Source organism: Piliocolobus tephrosceles, chromosome 11 (genome assembly GCF_002776525.5).
Source record: "Piliocolobus tephrosceles isolate RC106 chromosome 11, ASM277652v3, whole genome shotgun sequence".
In the NCBI taxonomy this organism is placed as follows: Eukaryota; Metazoa; Chordata; class Mammalia; order Primates; family Cercopithecidae; genus Piliocolobus; species Piliocolobus tephrosceles.
In genome coordinates this window covers 105,657,442-105,676,211 of record NC_045444.1, presented here as the reverse complement: position 1 = coordinate 105,676,211, position 18,770 = coordinate 105,657,442, and the positions used below count along the sequence as shown (strand labels likewise).

At 46.3% G+C, this 18,770-nt stretch overlaps 1 protein-coding gene and 1 non-coding gene across 3 annotated transcripts; both read right to left on the bottom strand.

Annotated features, from left to right (window-relative positions):
- Positions 1-109: 109 nt before the first annotated feature.
- ZFAND2B (zinc finger AN1-type containing 2B) lies at positions 110-2,961 on the bottom strand. Of its 2 annotated transcripts, none has more exons than XM_023221600.2 (10): positions 2,896-2,961; positions 2,699-2,771; positions 2,320-2,414; positions 1,962-2,093; positions 1,718-1,869; positions 1,404-1,496; positions 1,265-1,325; positions 1,116-1,183; positions 710-782; positions 110-395 (listed from the first exon to the last, which is right to left on the bottom strand). In XM_023221600.2, the coding sequence occupies exons 2-10, from the start codon at positions 2,751-2,753 to the stop codon at positions 339-341; spliced, it is 786 nt and encodes a 261-aa protein (XP_023077368.1). In that variant the 5' UTR covers positions 2,754-2,771; positions 2,896-2,961; the 3' UTR covers positions 110-338. The 2 variants fall into 2 exon arrangements, with proteins under 2 accessions (XP_023077368.1, XP_023077372.1); XM_023221604.1 differs by having other exon boundaries at positions 113-499.
- Positions 2,962-16,045: 13,084 nt separating this feature from the next.
- Positions 16,046-16,208, bottom strand: LOC111549483. The gene has a single exon (XR_002733754.1). It is a non-coding gene; the product is annotated as a U1 spliceosomal RNA (small nuclear RNA).
- Positions 16,209-18,770: the final 2,562 nt, after the last annotated feature.

Genomic DNA, 18,770 nt, shown 5'->3' with positions numbered 1-18,770 from the left:
GTGGCTCTGTGGGGTGGGGTACTGCAGTGGGCCTCTACCCATATGTCAGGTGAGCATTCTTGACACGGCTTTTCTGTTTGAGGTTAGAGAGGAGAGAGAAACACACCACTTGTATGTCCTATCAACTGCCAAGATCCTTTATTTTCTCCAGGACCCTTTCTGCCCACTCCACGTCAGGGCAGCTCCAGCACAAGGGAGATGACATGATGAAGGGGCTGATAGTAGGGCCTGGCCAGCATCCACCGAGGGCCCAACCAGGCAACAGTTGCTAGCTGCTCTCTCCCATTCAGCTGGAACACTAGCAAAGCCTCCCAGAGGCTCCCAGGGCGACCTCCACATCACTCCCGCTTGTCTCTGCCCTCCAGGCTACTCCGGGCCGCCTCTCCCTGTGTACCCTAGAGGTGTGAGGGCCACAGTCCTCCTCAGGTGAACCTCCCTCCCCAAGCCCAGGGCCCTAGCACAGGCTGCAGTTGGATGGCTTCGAGCTGCGGCTCTGGGCCTGGAGCAAGGAGAGGGGAAGGAAGGGAAGACAGGGTGCAACGTCAAGGAAATGAGGGGACGGCCCTCACTTCAGAGCTCAGCACAGGCTGGAGTCATACTGAAAACCAAAGGACAACCACCATTCCAAAACTCTGCACCACTCAGAACCCCCATCCCTGACTTCTTCCTCCCTCCCACTGCAGCACCCATCTTCACCCCGGCCTCATACCTGCTGCCGCTGGTATTCTGCCTCACTGGCTGACAGTGCTTGTGCTAAAGCTAGGTCTTCTTCCTCCTGACAACTGGGAGGGAGGAACAGTTTAAGTTGGATGATGGTAGGATCTAAAATTTGAACATCTGTCTCTGTGTGTCGGGCCTCACGGTGCTGAGCACTGCTGGGGATTATCTCAATCTTCATAGTAACACTACAAGGTGGGTGTTAGTATTGTCCCCGTTTTTATAGAGGAAATGAAGTCTCCATGGGTTAAATAACTTGTCAAGGATGATACAGTTTGTCTTAATTTTGAGCCCAAGTTGCCAGCAATTATCTTGCATTGTGTCAGAGTGGTCCCACCTACCTCCCTCCAGACCAAACCCTTGCCCACAGCTTGCCCTTTCACAAGAGGGTAGCATACCTTGGAACCTGGGGTTTGGTCTCTGCCAGGGACATTTCCAGGGCCCGCTGCAGAGCTTCATCCTCACTCTGCAAAGGGAGAAAGAAGACCAGTGTCCTTGGACTTCACTCTCTGTGTGTTTCTGTCCATCCAACCTCTGCCCAACTCACCAGGCCGTTCTGCAAAGCAATCACTGGAGGGGCTGTCCAGGATGGAGACCGGGTTGTGGCTCTATGACCAAACATTGAAGAGGTGGAGGTCAGAGGTGTGAAAGGGAAAAAGGGGGAGCAGGGAAACGGGCAAGCCTACCTGCTGGGAGAGGGACAGGAAGGCATGGTTCGACTTGGGCTGGGGACGGTGCTTGTAGAAGCCACATTTTGTGCTCTGGAGATGGCAGCAAGTCTGTAGGGAAAGATATTGTTGGCATGTCTCTAAGAACCAACCTTACCCAGGAATTCAGGAGGGGAGTTCTGGAAAAACATGCACTTGAAAAGGAAGCTAAAAGACTCCCCTAGCCGACAGGGATATGGTTGAAGCTCCCCTATTTGTAACGACAGAGCTTGAGTCAGTTCCAAAAGAATGCAATAGTCCCAAAGGCAAGTAGAAGACTTGGCTGCAATTACCCTGCCCGGCTGGTTGGGTGCCCCTGCCCAGAGCAATCATGGTCCAGTGGGTGCCGGTGCTTGATGCAGAAGTTTCGGCTACAGCGTTCACAGGTCAGTTTCATCATTTCTCGCTGCCGGCAGCCAGTGCGCTCACACTTATTGGTGAAGATCTGAGGTGAAGTGAGAAGGTTGTCCCTGCTGAGACTCTGACTAGCTGTTTGGGTTTCCAGGCATCCGTAGTTCTGATCCCTACAATGTTTACCTTACGTTTTTGCTGTGCTGGATCAGAGCGACAGTCTCTGTCAATGTGCTCTCCCACAGCACGGTCAGGGGGCTCCCCTCTGGCCACAGGCACAGGCACATTACAGAGAGGGCACACAGGTACCTGGATATCCTGTAGTCAAGGAGCAAAGGTCAGTGTGTGGCCCACTCCAGTCCAACAAATCTCTGGTCCTGAAAGAACTTGGATAGGACCCAACACAAACACTCAAAAAAACAGTGTTTCCCAGCACTAACAGCCTCAGAAAGACAAAAAAGAAAAGAAATGTAAGACACGGATTTGGGGGATTCTGCACGCATTCTCCATCTGCCCGATTTCACCCTGAGGATCGCCCCCTCACCTTTTGGTAAGCAGATCCACAGTGATGCTGGGCGTAGGCCACATGGTCTGCGCAGAAGATGCCTAAGCAGGCATCACACTTGAGCGGCAGAAAATCTGCAGAGAGTTGGTCGGATTGCAGGTCCAGGGGGACCTCGATGTCCTTCTCTCTCACTCAAGCCTTCCACTCAGCGGAAGGAAAACACCACCCTATTTGCGACACACTGCCCCTTCCCAAGCCCATTACCTCCTTGGCCCCGCCCCCTCTGCCGCTGGACCCCCCCCCAACTTCAAGCCCCGCCCCCCGGCGTTGCCAGCCTGGGAACCCACCCTCCCCTCCCCACCCGCGGTTCAAAGTCCCTTTCCGCTGGGCCCCGCCCCCCGCGCGCTCCGCCCCTCACCCAAGCGCTGACAGCTCGGCTCCGAACAGTGAGCCCCGAGGTCCGGAAACTCCATCGCCAGGCCGGGTGGGGTCTGCTAGGAGAAGCCACGAGTGCTGAGAGGCTCTAGGGCTCGTGCTCCGGGTCCGGACCGCGACCCCGCACTCTGGCGGGCTCCCTGCCCCGCCCCTTCCTCTCCCCCGCCCAGCCCGTATTACCGGAGCCCCCGCGCCAGCCGGCCCACGGCGCCCGCTCCTCCCTCGGAGCGCGCGCGGCGCGCTGGCGTCATCACGCAGGGCTGGCGCGTCGGCGCTGTCTCCCGGCAGCCGGGGAGCGCCTGGGTGGAACCTAACCCTTCCTTGCTCGAGGAGGCTGATAGCCGGAAGACTGTCCCGAGGCGACAGGATGTTCGTGCGCCGCTCCGGGACCCTGGGCGCGGGCGTATTCCGCAGAGGGTCTCTCTGAGGGATCAGGGACGGGCGAAAGGGCCAGCGAAGGCAAAGACGGATATCTTAGGGGATGGAAGGCTGGGTGGTTTGGGGTCTTTCACAATTCGGTCCTTAGCCCGCTTCACACACGATGCCCTCCTCCTGGCCATTTTGTTCACGGTCACGGCTGCTCTTCGTCTCCACCAGCTGACAGCTCCCATATTTCCCTGAAGTACAGGTGTCTCTAGAGCTGCAGATCCCTCCTCCAGTTTCGACTTTGGTACCCTCCTCAGTCTGAACTAGGTGTACCTACTATGTCATCTTCCTTCTTCCATTCTAGCACCCATATCACTAATGAGCTGTCCTCCAGCCCCTATATAAGTATACTGGGAAGTCAGGAACCACGTCTACCTTGTTTCGTGTTAGGTCCCAGCACCTAACAGTGCGTAGAACAGTGTGATCCTCAGTCTTTAGTGTGAATCAAAATCGCCTACAGAGCAAGTTTAAAATGCGGATTTCCGGGCCCTGGAGCTTCTAATTCAGTCGGAAGCACCTGAAGGAATTCTGACACAGATTGTCCATGCACCACACTCTGAAAAACACCAGCCTAGAATATTCTCAGTGATCATTAAATAAATGTAGCCAGGACTACAGGCACAAGCCACCATGCCCAGCTAATTTTTAAATTTTTATTTTGTAGAAATGGGGGGGGGTCTCACTTTGTTGCCCAGATTTGTCTCGAACTCCTAGCCTTAAGTGATCCTCCTGCCTTGGCCTCCCAAAGTGCTGGTATTACAGACGTGAGGCACTACACCTGACCAATATTCTTTTTTTTTTTTTTTTTTTTTTTTTTTTGAGACAGAGTCTCACTCTGTCGCCCAGGCTGGAGTGCAGTGGCGCGATCTCGGCTCACTGCAACCTCTGCTTCCCGGGTTCAAGCGATTCTCCTGCCTCAGCCTCCCAAGTAGTTGGGACTACAGGTGCACACCACTGTGCCAGGCTAATTTTTGTATTTTTAGAGACGGGGGTTTCACCATGTTACCCAGGCTGGTCTCGAACTCCTGACCTCGTGATCCACCCGCCTTGGCCTCCCAAAGCGCTGGCATTACAGGCTTGAGCCACCGCACCTGGCCAATATTCTCTTTATTTTAAATTACTTCCAGGACTTTATAAATGCTTTTATTTTGTTTCAATATATAAACTGTCAGATTTCAAATAATTGTTTTCCAGTCTCATTATAATCATTTGATTCTAAGAATTTCATTTATTCCTTTTTTTCTCCATATATATTAATCAGTACAATTTAGAATTGTAGGCTTCCAGTCCTGGCATGGTGGCCGACGCCTGTAATCTCAGCACTTTGGGAGGCTGAGGCAGGAGGATCACTTGAGCCTAGGAGTTCCAGCCTGGGCAACATAGTGAGACCCTGTCTCTACAAAAATAAAAAGAATTGTAGGCTTTCAGTTTGGAAAAACATGTATGGAGCAGACTAAGCAAAGATAAGCACTGCTGCTCTCCCCACTCCCACTTCACAAATGCTCAGATAACCAAAGTCTTGTGGAACTCAAAAAATAAAAATCTTCGGATCTCATTTTTGAGCATGAGCCAGAATGCTTGAAGTGCCATGTAGTCATTTGTTCTTATGTTGCTATAAAGAAATACCTCGCTAGGCACAGTGGCTCATGCCTGTAATCCCATCCCTTGGAGGCCAAGGTGGGAGGGTCACTTGAGCCCAGGAGTTTGAAACCAACTTGGGCAACATAGCAAGGCCTCCCTCTCTACAAAAAATAAAAAAGTTGGCCGGGTGCAGTGACTCATGCCTGTAATCCCAGCACTCTGGGAGGCTGAGGCGGGCGGATCACGAGGTCAGGAGATCAAGACCATCCTGGCTAACACGGTGAAACCCCATCTCTACTAAAAGTACAAAAAAAATAAGCCAGGCGTGGTGGCAGGCACCTGTAGTCCCAGCTACTTGGGAGACTGAGGCAGGAGAATGGTGTGAACCCGGGAGGCAGAGCTTGCAGTAAGCCAAGATGGCACCCCTGCACTCCAGCCTGGATGACAGAGCGAGACTTCATCTTGAAAAAAAAAAAACAAAAACAAAAAATTAGCCAGTGGTAGTGGCAAGTGCCTGTAGTCCCAGCTACTCGGGAGGCTGAGGCAGGAGAATGGCATGAACCCGAGAGGCGGAGCTTGCAGTGAGCCGAAATCGCGCCACTGCACTCCAGCCTGGGCGACAGAGTGAGACTCCATCTCAAAATAAATACATACATACATACATATATACATAAATGAAAATTTTAAAAAAAATTTAAAAGCTGGGCATGGTGGCATCCAACTGTTGTCCCAACTACTTGAGAGCCTTTGGTGGGAGGATTGCTTGAGCCCAGGAGGTCGAAGTTGCTGTGAGCTATGATTGTACCACTGTACTTCAGCTGGATGACAAAGTGAGACCCTGTCTTTAAAAAAAAAAGAAAATCTGAGGCTGGTTGATTTTTTTTTTTTTTTTTTTTTGAGACGGAATCTCACTCTGTCGCCCAGGCTGGAGTGCAGTGGCCGGATCTCAGCTCAGTGCAAGCTCCGCCTCCCGGGTTTACGCCATTCTCCTGCCTCAGCCTCCCGAGTAGCTGGGACTACAGGCCCCCGCCACCTCACCCAGCTAGTTTTTTGTATTTTTTAGTAGAGACGGGGTTTCACTGTGTTAGCCAGGATGGTCTCGATCTGCTGACCTTGTGATCCGCCCGTCTTGGCCTCCCAAAGTGCTGGGATTACAGGCTTGAGCCACCGTGCCCGGCGAGGCTGGTTGATTTATAAAGAAAAGAGGTTTAATTTACTCATGGTTCTGCAGATTGTATAGGAAGCATGGTGCCAGCATCTGCTCAGCTTCTGGTGAGGCCTCAGGAAGCTTCTAATCATGGCAGAAGGCCAGGGGGAACAGGCATGTCACATGGCAAGAATGGGAGCAAGAGAGAGAAGAGGGAGGTCCCCAAGTCTTTTAAAAACCAGATCTCATGTGAACTAACTGAGTGAGAACTCACTCATCACCAAGAAGATGGCACTAAGCCATTTATGAGGGATCCACCCTCAGGTTCCAATCATCTCCTGCCAGGTCCCACCTCTAACATTGGGAATACATTTCAACATGAGATTTGGAGGAGACACATATCAAGACCATATCATGCCATAACAGACTTACCTCAGAGACCCCAGTGACCACAATGAAAGTGAATGAAGCTCTCACAGTACTATCTCTCTTCCCGGGCAAACATTTTTCTGACTGATGGGTTATAGTCCTGACTAAGCTCTCTGTACTGATTACCAGCCCAGGGGCCTTCTCATTGGGTGATGCTGTCGTCCCACGATTTAAAAAGAGTGCCTGCACAAACCAAAGTCACCATTCCCCAATACACAGTTTGGATGTATCCTCCTTGCTTCCTGAATAAAAGAATCCAGGAGAACACTGAGAGAGAAATCAAATAACATTTTGCAACTTGAATAAGCTGTTTCAGGAGGTATCAATTAACAACTGAGCATTGCTTAAGTCTCTTTTATTGTAGACCAACAAAGCATACACAGACCTGCTAAGCAGCCTTGCACTTTAGCTGTGGGTAAGTATGAGCTGCAGCCTCTCACTGGGATAGTAGATACAGGTTCCCTATAAATTCGCAGGCATAGTTATAGCCAGATACCAGTTATCTTAGCTTTAGCAGGTCTAAAGCAGACAAGGTCAAAGTGAGGATAGTCAGAAAAGGTGTCTTGGCTCCAATTCTACTTGAATATTAATTTAATGGTATTTGTCTCAATGGTTTTCCTCCTCTCAATTGATCCTTAGTGAAACAGTGCATATAGAAATGGAAAGAAAAGGTCAGGCATGATGGCTTATGCCTGTAATCCCAACACTTTGGGAGGCTGAGGCAGGATGATCACAGAGGCCAGGAGTTCAAGACCAGCCTGACCAACATGGTGAAACCCTGTCTTTACCAAAAATACAAAAATCAGGCAGACATGGTGGCAAAAGAGCAAGACTACGTCTCAGTAAATAAATAAATAAATAGGAAAAAAAAAAAAGAAATGGAAAGAAAAACTAGCACTTATTGTTGAGCCCTGCTCTTCCTTATGTGTTAGCTTATTTAATCCCCTGTGAAAACCTTTTGAAGTAGACATCATGTATCCCCATTTTGCAGATAAAAAAACTGAAGTTGAGAGAGATTACATTACTTGCTATGAAGTCAGAATCTGGGCCCAAATTTTTGTATTGTCTTCAGTTCTATGTTCTTTCCATCATACAAATTTTCCTCCCAAAAATCTACTGCTGGCCCCTCCTTAACAAATTAAAAGAGGAATTTGTTTTTTTATTTTTATTTTTTGAGATGGAGTATAGCTCTGTTGCCTAGGCTGGAGTACAGTGTCATGATCTAGGCTCACTGCAACCTCTGCCTCCTGGGTTCAAGCAACTCTCCTGCCTCAGCTTTCCGAGTAGCTGAGACTACAGGTGCCCGCCACCACACTCAGCTAATTTTTAGTAGAGATGGGGTTTCACCATTTTGGCCAGGCTGGTCTAGAACTCCTGACCTTGTGATCCACCCACCTCTGCCTCCCAAAGTGTTGGGATTACAGGCATAAGCCACCATGCCCGACCCGAAAAAAGGAATCTTAAGTGATGATTTTTCTCAGAGTGTTTGTAGAAAATCCCAAATCTCTCCATGGGTTATCAGAAATCAAACACCTTATCAGTGCAAGGTATTTAAATATCTAAGTGAGAGAACCAAGATGGGGAAGCTGTTTGATTGAAGCTGGTTTCAGATCCTAGGAGATTAGTCGGCTGGCATGACTGCCTTCCCTGAGCTGCCTTGCTCCCTTGGATGTGTGATACACAATCTTTGTGACAATACTCAGCCATTTGTCCTTAGGTGTACTAGCTCTCCCGTGAGCTCATTTTAGATGCCTAGTTTAGACAAATAGTTCAGATTCATATAACTTTACAGGTTTCACAGTGATTTAGTATATATTCAATCCACTAAAATATATAAATGTGTGTGTGTGTATATATATATATATATATTTTTTTTTTTTTAACTCCAGCTAAATACCAACTGGAGTTGTCAGGTCTTAGATGCAGCAACTAGTTCAAAGTGAGAAGGACCAAATATAGTGGCTTTCCAAGTATTTCAACTTTGACCCACAGTAAGAAATATATCTTACATCTCCTCCCAATGTATATAAATATAAAATCAATGTTGTTTAAGCTGCACCGAATTGATTTCACAGCCCACTAATTTCATAACTCCAAGTTTGAAACCCATACTCTAATGGGAAGGTGCGGGACACGGAAATGGAAGCTAGTAATGGCCAAGAGTGAGGCTGGGGAGGCACAGTGAGAGTGCTCCAGGCAGACAAGATGCCAAATGCACTCCAGCCAGAGGCGGGGCCTGGGGAGAGCAGCACAAAGGTTATGGATGACCTTCATGTAGAGCTTGGAGGAGTCTGAGGGTGCAAGAGGCGAGAGGTGAAAGACAGACTCTGTAAAATGTGGTAAAATGAATGCATGTGATTTTATGTTTGCTTCCTTCCCAAAGCCCACCGAAATAACAGTAAAACAATAAGGAGAACAGAAGCGAAAACAATACATGAAGATATGACAAAAACATTTTGGGAGCTAAAAGGCTGATGGAAGAAGGAAAACTGACTGGGGTCCGAGGAAGTTGAAATGGAGGGAACAACAATCAGCAGGCCAGTGTTGACTTTGGAGCCGCTGAAAAGCTTGGGACTGGGAGCATCAAGCTTTCCAAAGGTGGGGGTGGAAGGAGGAGGCTGGAAATGAAGGGTGAGTTTAAAGTTGACATAAGGAGCAGTTAGACCCCCATGTTCCCTCCTCCAGCCTGGGCAGCTGCGTGACTGCCCCTCTCCCACTGCCCGCCGCAGAAAGGCAGGAGGTACATGGGCTCTCTGGAGAGAATGAACCAGTGGGGCCCTGGGCTTCAGGGAAGCTGAAGGTAGAGAGGGAGAGAAACTGCAGCTTCTTTCTCCTGGCTCTAGAGCACTGGCAGCCAGGTTCATGGTCCTCAGGCTGGAGGCTGCAGGGTTCTTCTTTGGGAGAACTGAGCAGCCTAAAAATTCTCTGGGCATTGAGGGATCTCAACACAATGGTTGTCTCTGCCACCTCCCGCTGCAGGGAAGATGCAAATCGTCGAGTTTTAGAGAGCATTCAGCTGGCCTTTAAGTGCCTGTGCTCAAATATGAAGGAGCAAATCAGGATTGGAGGTAAGTCTCTTCCATGAAAGACAGAAGCCAAAATAAAGACATAAATGGTAGTGGGGAGGAAAACAGGTACAATACAGGGAATATAAAAATATAATTTATATAACTAGACTACTAATAATATAATAATATAACTTATTAAGAATGATCAGGGCTGGGGGCAGTGGCTGACGCCTGTAATCCCAACACTTTGGGAGGCTGAGGTGGGAGGATCACCTGAGGTCAGGAGTTCAAGACCAGCCTGGCCAACATGGTGAAACCCCGTCTCTGCTAAAAATAGAAAAATTAGCCGGTGTAGTGGCAGGCGCCCATAGTCCCAGCTACTCAGGAGCCTGAGACAGAAGAATCACTTGAACCTGGGAGGCAGAGGTTGCAGTGAGCTGAGATGGCACTACTGCACTCCAGCCTGGGCTACAGAGTAAGACTCCATCTCAAAAAAAAAAAAAAAAAAAAAAAAAGAGAACATTTAGGCTGGGCGTGGTGGCTCATGCCTGTAATTTCAGCACCTTGGGAGGCCAAGACAGGTGGATCACTTGAGGTCAGGAGTTTGAGACCAGACTGGTCAACATGGTAAAACCCTGTCTCTACTAAAAATACAAAATTTAGCTGGGCTTGGTAGCAGGTGCCTGTAATCCCAGCTACTCTGTAGACTGAGGCAGGAGAATCACTTGAACCCGAGAGGCAGTGGTTATAGTGAGCTGAGATCGTGCCACTGCACTCCAGCCCAGGTGACAGGGCAAGACTCTGTCCCAGAAAAGAAAAAAAAAATGATTAAGATTAATACACTATATTCAGGGAGCAGATTTTTTTTTTTTTTTTTTTTTTTTGAGATGGAGTTTCACTCTTGTTGCACAAGTTGGAGTGCAATGGCACGACCTCGGCTCACCACAATCTCCGCCTCCCAGGTTCAAGCGATTCTCCTGCCTCAGCCTCCCTAGTAGCTGGGATTACAGGCATGTGCCACCATGCCCGGCTAACGTATTTTTAGTAGAGATGGGGTTTCTCCACATTGGTCAGGCTGGTCTAAAACTACCGACCTCAAGTGATCCACCCACCTCGGCCTTCCAAAGTGCTGGGATTACAGGCGTGAGCCACTACGCCCGGCCCAGGGAGCAGATTTTTCGTTTAACACACAGGAGCGGCCGGGCGCAGTGGCTCAAGCCTGTAATCCCAGCACTTTGGGAGGCCGAGACGGGCAGATCACGAGGTCAGGAGATCAAGACCATCCTGGCTAACACGGTGAAACCCCGTCTCTACTAAAAACTACAAAAAACTAGCCGGGCGAGGTGGCGGCGCCTGTAGTCCCAGCTACCCGGGAGGCTGAGGCAGGAGAATGGCATAAACCCGGGAGGCGGAGCTTGCAGTGAGCTGAGATCCGGCCACAGCACTCCAGCCGGGGTGACAGAGCGAGACTCTGTCTCAAAAAAAAAAAAAAAAAACACACACACACACATACAGGAGCAAAAAAACATAAAAAGGGGTATTCAAGCCAGGCGTGATGGTGTGTACCTCTAATCCCAGGTACACGGGAGGCTGAGGTGAGAGGCTTGCTCAAGCCCAGGAGTTGGAGTCCAGATTGAGTAACATAGTGAAATTCTATCTCATAAAAAAAGGGGGGTTGCGGGGGGAAGGATATTCAGAAAATAAAGCTCTTAGACTTTTAAAAAAATGTAATCACAGAAATATAGCACATTCCAAAGAATGGGTACAACATAAAGTTGAGAAAATATAGGAAGTAGAACAAAAAATGTAAGGAATGGAAAATAAGCAAAGTAGACTATCAGTCCAGGAGTTTCAAGATTTTGTGAACAGGAGTACCCAAAACAGAAACTAGATGGGAGGAAATTATTTTTTAAAAAGTGGAGGTTAGAAGTCGGGCACGGTGGCTCACTCGTGTAAGCTCAGCACTTTGGGAGGCTGAGGTGGGTGGATCACTTGAGGTCAGGAGTTCAAGACCAGCGTGGCCAACATGGTGAAACCCTGTCTCAACTAAAAATACAAAAATTAGTCAGGCTTGGTAGTGGGCACCTGTAATCCCAGCTACTCGGGAGGCTGAGGCAGGAGAATTGCTTGAACCCGGGAGGCAGAAGTTGCAGTGAACCAAGATCATGCCACTGTACTCCAGTCTGGGCGACAGAGTAAGACTCCATCTCAAAAAAAAAGAAAAAAAGAAAAGAAAAAAAGAAAAACAGCTGGGCATGGTGGCTCATGCCTGTAATCCCCGCTACCTGGGAGACTGAGGCAGGAGATTGCTTGAACCCAGAGGGCAGAGGTTGCAGTGAGTCAAAATCGCACCACTGCACTCCAGCCTGGGCGACAGAGGGAGACTCCATCTCAAAACAAAACAGGCTGGGCGTGGTGGCTCAGGCCTGTAATCTCAGCATTTTGGGAGGCTGAGGCGGGCGGATTACTTGAGGTCAGGAGTTTGAGACCAGCCTGGGCCAACGTGGTGAAACCTCCTCTACGAAAAATACAAAAATTAGCTGGGCATGGTGACATGCGCCTGTAGTCCCAGCTACTCGGGAGGCTGAGGCAGGAGAATCACTTGAACCTGGGAGGCAGAGATTGCAGTGAGCCAAGATCACACCACTGCACTCCAGCCTGGGCGACAGAGCGAGACTCCCGTCTCAAAAACAAAAAAACAAAATGAAAAAAACCCTGCAATGTGAGGAGTTTGTCTGTTAAGATAAGGGAGGTGGCTGGGTGCAGTGGCTCACACCTATAATCCCAGCACTTTGGGAGGCCAAGGGGGGCAGATCATGAGGTCAGGAGTTCGAGACCTGCTTGGCCAACATGGTGAAATCCTGGTATTTCAACATGGTGAAATACCATTTGGCTAATCCATGGTAAAAATACATAAATTAGCCAGGTGTGGTGGTGGGCACCTGTTATCCCAGCTCCTCGGGAGGCTGAGGCAGGAGAATCTCTTGAAACCAGAAGGTGGAGGTTGCAGTGAGTCTAGATCGTGTCTCTGCACTCCAGCCTGGGTGACAAGAGCAAGACTCCATCTCAAAGAAAGAAAAGAAGAGAGACTGCCTGGACCTTCTCCTGAACCCCACCTCCTATCATTTGTTTGGAATCTGTTTTCAAGGAACTTATTTGTGTTCTGTCTCTTCAAACTTGCTTTCTTGAGTCAGATTCAAGCTCTGTTCCTCAGTTTTACTTCCTGAAAAGCTTCCTGGCTGCTTTTGTTTTCCCTCAGCCAGAATTAGCCTCATCTTCAGGAAAGTTTAAGTGGTCCCTTAACATTAAAACCAAGGTCCTAGTGGCTTTGAATCTTTAATCACAGCCTCTAAGCCCTCTCCTGCCATGGGGCTAGCCACCTCTACCTTTCGGGGGCCTGTCTTTAGCTTGTCTGAGCTTAGTCTTGAAGAGTGACTCAGGATTGTCCAGGTGAGATGGACAGAAATGTGGTCCTTCCTGAAAGATGCAAATACAAAGAGATGAATGAGTAGGGAGGGTTATAAATACCTGCTGTTCTGGTGTTGGAATATCCCATTAGCGGCAGGAAATAGGGAGAGATATGAAGCTGAACAGCCAGGTAATTTTTGTATTGTTTTGAAATGTGTGTGTATAAACATCTATATTCAGGTGGCAAAACTAGGGTTCAAACTCACCTCTTGCTTCCAAGTTTAGCAGTTTTTCCATATAACCAGAGGGTTCTATCAGTTAGATCAGTGGTGATCCACCAGGGCAATTTTGGGGGGTGGGGAAGCAGGAGGGGGGCATCTTTTGGCATTAAATGGGTGGCAAGCAAGTGAGGATGATACTAAACATTCTTTTTTTTTTTTTTTTTGAGACGGAGTCTTGCTCTGTCGCCCAGGCTGGAGTGCAATGGCGCGATTTCTGCTCACTGCAAAGCTCTGCAGCCTCCCGGGTTCACGCCACTCTCCTGCCTTAGCCTCCAGAGAAGCTGGGGCTACTGGCGCCCACCACCACGCCCGGCTAATTTTTTTGTATTTTTAGTAGAGATGGGGTTTCCCTGTTTTAGCTAGGATGGTCTCGATCTCCTGACCTCGTGATCCGCCCACCTTGGCCTCCCAAAGTGCTGGGATTATAGGCGTGAGCCACCATGCCCGGCCAATACTAAACATTCTATACAGCCTGGGCAACATGGCAGGACCCAGGCTCTACAAAAATTTTAAAAATTAGAAAGAATGAATAAGACCTAGTATTTGCTAGCACAACAGAGTGACTATAGTAAAAAATAATTGAATTGTAAATTTAAAAATAACTAAAAGAGTGTAATTGGATTGTTTGTAACACAAAGGATAAATGCTTGAGGAGATGGATACCCCCATTTGCCCTAGTGTCATTATTACTCATTGCATGCCTGTATCAAAATATCTCATGTACTCCATAAATATATACACCTACGATGTACCCACAACAATTAAAAATTAAAACAAAATTTTGTTTAATTAGCTGAGAGTGGTGGCACATATCTGTAGTCCCCATATACTTAGGAGGCTGAAGTGGGAGGATTGCTTGAGCCCAGGAGGTTTAGACTGCAGGTGAGCTGTGTTCATGCCACTGCACTCCAGCCTAGGCAACAAAGTGAGACCCTGTCTCCAAAAAACAAAACAAAACAAACAAACAAAAACAAACCCAAAACCAACCAAACAAAAAACATTCTACAATGAATAAAACAGTCAGCCCCACCTACCACCAAATACTTATCTGGTTCAAAAGTCAGTAGTACAGTCTTTGAGAAACCCTGATTTAGATGAAATCTAAAACTGGAGCTATTCTGAGTTCAAATCCCAGTGCCAGTAATTACCAGCGGTTAGAAATGGAAAGACCAGCGCACAGTGACTTCACTGGTATTTCAGTACTTACTTTACATAAAATGGTAATTTATTTTTAAAGCAAAATGTTCAGCATTAAAAACAAAATTGCTAAATACATTTGCAAGACAAATACTTATGTATTTATATATAACTAAATGTAAAAATATGACAAACATAATTATTATTTTAATATAAATCAACAGATAGAATAACATATTGAAGTAAAAAATTAAACTCTAATAAAAATGAAAATGTAATCATAAATAATTGAAAATAAAATTATTTGCTCTTTTTATTTTTTTATTTTTTGAGACGGAGTCTTGCTCTGTCACCAGACTGGAGTGCAGTGGCACGATCTTCGCTGACTGCAACCCCTGCCTCCCAGGTTCAAGCCGGGTTCAAGAATTCTCCTGCCTCAGCCTTCTGAGTAACTGGTATTACAAGCATGTGCCCCCTTGCTCGGCTAATTTTTGTATTTTTGGTACAGATGGGGTTTCACCATGTTGGTCAGGCTGGTCTCGAACTCCTAAGCTCAAATGATCCATCCACCTCGGCCTCCCAAAGCGCTGGAATTACAGACGTGAGCCACCATGCCTGGCCTACTTTTTTTAAGAATAGACATCTCTTAAAATACATAAAAGTGTTACTGTTAAGTTGCAAATGTATTTTTTGTGCAAATTTTGCTAGCTTCTAAAAAGCTGTTTCTGGTGTCATACTACTGAGGAGAATGGTAAAGAGATGGTTATAATTTAACTTCACATAGTTATTCGATTATTTCTCGTTTAAATAATCTCATCTCTTGTTTAGTAACTTTGAGTTGTTTTAATTTTTTTCCTTTTTTTTTTTTTAATAGCTCTCATGGTGCTGGATGAGATCTTTTTGAACAACTTTTTTGTTTCTTTGCATAGATGTGTTTTTTTGTTTGTTTGTTTTAAATTCTGGTGAGCTCTAGTTTTTGCTTCAAAGGACGTATTTTTGGTTTGAATCCATCTTCTTTTTTCAAGTTTTATTTATTTATTTATTTATTTATTTATTTATTTATTTATTTATTTATTTTTTAGAGATCAGGTCTCGCTCTGTCACCGGTTCTGGAGAGCAATAGCATGATCATGGCTCACTGCAGCCTCAAACTTCTGGGCTCAAGGGATCCTTCTGTCTCAGCCTCCCAAAGAGCTGGGATTACAGGCATGAGCCACCATGCAGAGCGTTATATCCATCTTCTTCAATTTCATTGAATATAGATTGAGATTCTGATGCAGAAAACTCATTTAAAATTTAATGTCCTATTTCTAAGGTCTACTTGTTTAAAGAGTCTTTGAACTCTTTAATAGATTAACTATTGTTGTAACAGAAGCTTGTTTTGTCCATTGACATTTTTTTCTCCTTTTGAAGTCTGTGGAATGCAACAATGCTTTCCAAATAGGCCCTTGTGTGTTCAAATTTTTAATGCAGCTATACCTCATTTACAAATGATCTAGAAATCAGATTTCTTTTTTTAATGCTTAAATAATTATTTCACCTAGGGCTGGGCACAGTGGCTCACACCTGTAATCCCAGCACTTTGGGAGGCCAAGGCAGGCAGAGGTCAGGAGTTCAAGACCGGCCTGACCAATATAGTGAAACTTCGTCTCTACTAAAAAAAATACAAAAATTCGCCGGGCATGGTGGTGCACACCTGTAGTCCCAGCTACTCAGGAGGCTGAGGCAGAAGAATTGCTTGAACCCGGGAGGTGGAGGTAGCAGTGAGCCAAGATTGTGCCACTGCACTCCAACCTGGGCAACAGAGTGAGACTCCATCTCAAAAACAAATAAATAAATAAAAGGAATTATTTCACCTCACCTAAAGTTCTGTTTTGGTACTTTATTTATTTATTTATTTATTTATTTTTTATTAGGGGAAAGTGCGAACGCAGTCTCCCACTACCACAAATTATGCAGTCGAGTTTCCCACATTTGGGGAAATCGCAGGGGCAGCACATCCGGAGTGCAATGGATAAGCCTCGCCCTGGGAAAACCACCTTCGTGATCATGGTATCTCCCCTGCCAGGTAAGTGTTTTGGTACTTTAAAATACGAAGATATGTGGGAATACCAGAATTCTGAAAAATGGTATTGTGATCACAACCAGCTGCGTGACTCTGGCCAAGTCATTTTACCTCAATAAGCCTTCAGTTCCTCATCTATAAAATGGGGAAAAAACATCAGTTCCTACATCAATGTGGAGTGATGAAGATTAAATAAAATGATGCATGTAAAGCACTGAATTCTATGGCTAAAACATACTCCATAATTAACAAATGTTTATGCTTTTTTTTTTTTTTTTTTGTGAGACAGGGTCTTGCTCTGTTGCTTAGGTTGGAGTGCAGTAGCTCAGTTACGGCTCACTGCTGCCTCAACCTCCTGGGTTCAAGCGGTCCTCCTGCCTCAGCTTCCAGAGTAGCTGAGATCACAGGCACGAGCACCTCACCTGGTTAATTTTTTATTATATATAGAATAAAATTTTAATTAAAAAATTAAAATAATATATAAATAACATATAATGCAATATATAACATATGATAAAATATATAATAAAATTTTAATTATATATTATATATATACTTTTTAAAATATATGTATTTTGTAGAGATGGGGGTGTCTCACTATGTTGCCTAGGCAGGTCTTGAACTCTTGGCCTCCCAACGTGCTGGGATTACAGGCGTAAACCACTGCACCCAGCCTATTTTTATTAAGATGGGGCCTCACTCTGTTACCCAGGCTGGAATGCAGTGGTATGATTATAGCTCACTCTAGCCTCAAACTCCTAGGTTCAAGTGATCCTACCACCTCAGCATGAGCCACCACACCTGACTTGTTTGTATATTTCTTTAGTTATTACTAAATTTGTTCATTTCCCATTTCCCAATTTATCAAAAAGATAAATTGTCTTTTTAATTTAAAAAGTTAGTACATTGTCAGTCAAAATCCTTTAATATAAATTCCAGATAAATTTTGTGTGGTAGTTTAAAACTGTATCTACAAATTCTTTGATACTTCTCCCTTCAAGAGGTGGATTTTTTTTTTTTTTTTTTTGAGACAGAGTCTTGCTGTGTCGCCCAGGCTGGAGTGCAGTGGCGTGATCTCGGTTCACTGCAACCTCCGCCTCCTGGGTTCAAGCAATTCTTGCGTCTTAGCCTCCCGAGTAGCTGGGATTACAGGCACGTGCCACCACACCCAGCTTATTTTTTTTTTTTTTTTTTTGAGATGGAGTCTTGATCTGTCACCCAGGCTGGAGTGCAGTGGCGCAATCTCGGCTCACTGCAAGCTCTGTCTCCCAGGTTTATGCCATTCTCCTGCCTTAGCCTCCCGAGTAGCTGGGACTACAGGCACCCGCCACCACGCCTGGCTAATTTTTTTTCTATTTTTAGTAGAGACGAGGTTTCACCAGGTTGGCCAGGATGGTCTCGAACTCCTGAACTCCTGATCTGCCCGCCTCAGCCTCCCAGAGTGCTGGGATTACAGGCGTGAGCCACCACACCCAGCCAACTACCCAGATACCTAATCCTCAGAAGTAGTGTGAGATAATGTTTGTTGTTTTAGGCTGCTAACTTTAGTTTGTTATGCAGAAATAAATTATCAGTACACTTTGGTATTAACACTTTTTACTGAAGTGTTGTCTTAGTCCATTTGGGCTGCTATAACAAAATACCTGAGACTAGATAATTTACAAACAATCAACGTTTATTGCTCACAATTCTGGATGCTGGGAAGGCCAAGATCAAGGCACCAGCAGCTTTGGTGTATAGTGAGGACCCATCCTCATAGATGGCATCTTCTGTGTGTCCTCAAATGGTAAAAGAGGCAAACAGAGTTAAGCTATCTCAAGTCCTTTTATAAGGGCAGTAACCCCAATTTTTTTTTTTTTTTTTTTTGAGACAGGTTCTCTCTCTGTCACCCAGGCTGGAGTGCAGTGGCATGATCCTGGCTCACTGCAACCTCTGCCTCCTGAGTTTCACCATGTTGGCCAGGCTGGTCTGGAATTCCTGACCTCAAGTGATCCACTGGCCTTGGCCTCCCAAAGTACTGGGATTACAGGGGTGAGCTACATGCCCAGCCCACTAATCCCATTTATGAGGGTGGAGCCTTCATGATCTGGTCATTTCCTAAAGGGCAAGATTTGGGTGAGGGCAAAACCAAACCATATCACAGGTGCAGTGGCTCATGACCATAATCCCAGCTTCTCAGGAACCTGCGGTGAGAAGGTTGTTTGAAGTCAAGAATTTCAGACAAGCCTGGGACACAAAGCAAGACCTTGTCTCTAAAAGATATTTTTAAAATTAGCTGGGCTGGGTGTGGTGGCTCATACCTGTAATCCCAGCACTTTGGGAGGCCGAGGCGGGCGGATCACCTGAGGTCAGGACTTCGAGACCAGCCTGACCAACATGATGAAACCATGTCTCTATTAAAAATACAAAAAATTAACTGGGCATGGTGGTGTGAGCCTGTAGTCCCAGTTTCTTGGGAGACTGAGGCAGGAGAATTGCTTGAACCCAGGAGGTGGAGGTTGCAGTGAGCTGAGATCACGCCACTGCCCTCCAGCCTGGGAGACAGAGCGAGACTCCATTTCAAAAAAAAAAAA

Bases quoted from the DNA above. Each gene is read 5' to 3' on its own strand.
- ZFAND2B (XM_023221600.2), bottom strand. From the start codon at position 2,753: ATGGAGTTTCCGGACCTCGGGGCTCACTGTTCGGAGCCGAGCTGTCAG. The intron at 2,094-2,319 runs GTGAGGGGGCGA...CCTTGACTACAG, and splicing joins GTGGATCTGCTTACCAAAAG to GATATCCAGGTACCTGTGTG. The intron at 1,870-1,961 runs GTAAACATTGTA...ACTTCACCTCAG, and splicing joins CAGCACAGCAAAAACGTAAG to ATCTTCACCAATAAGTGTGA.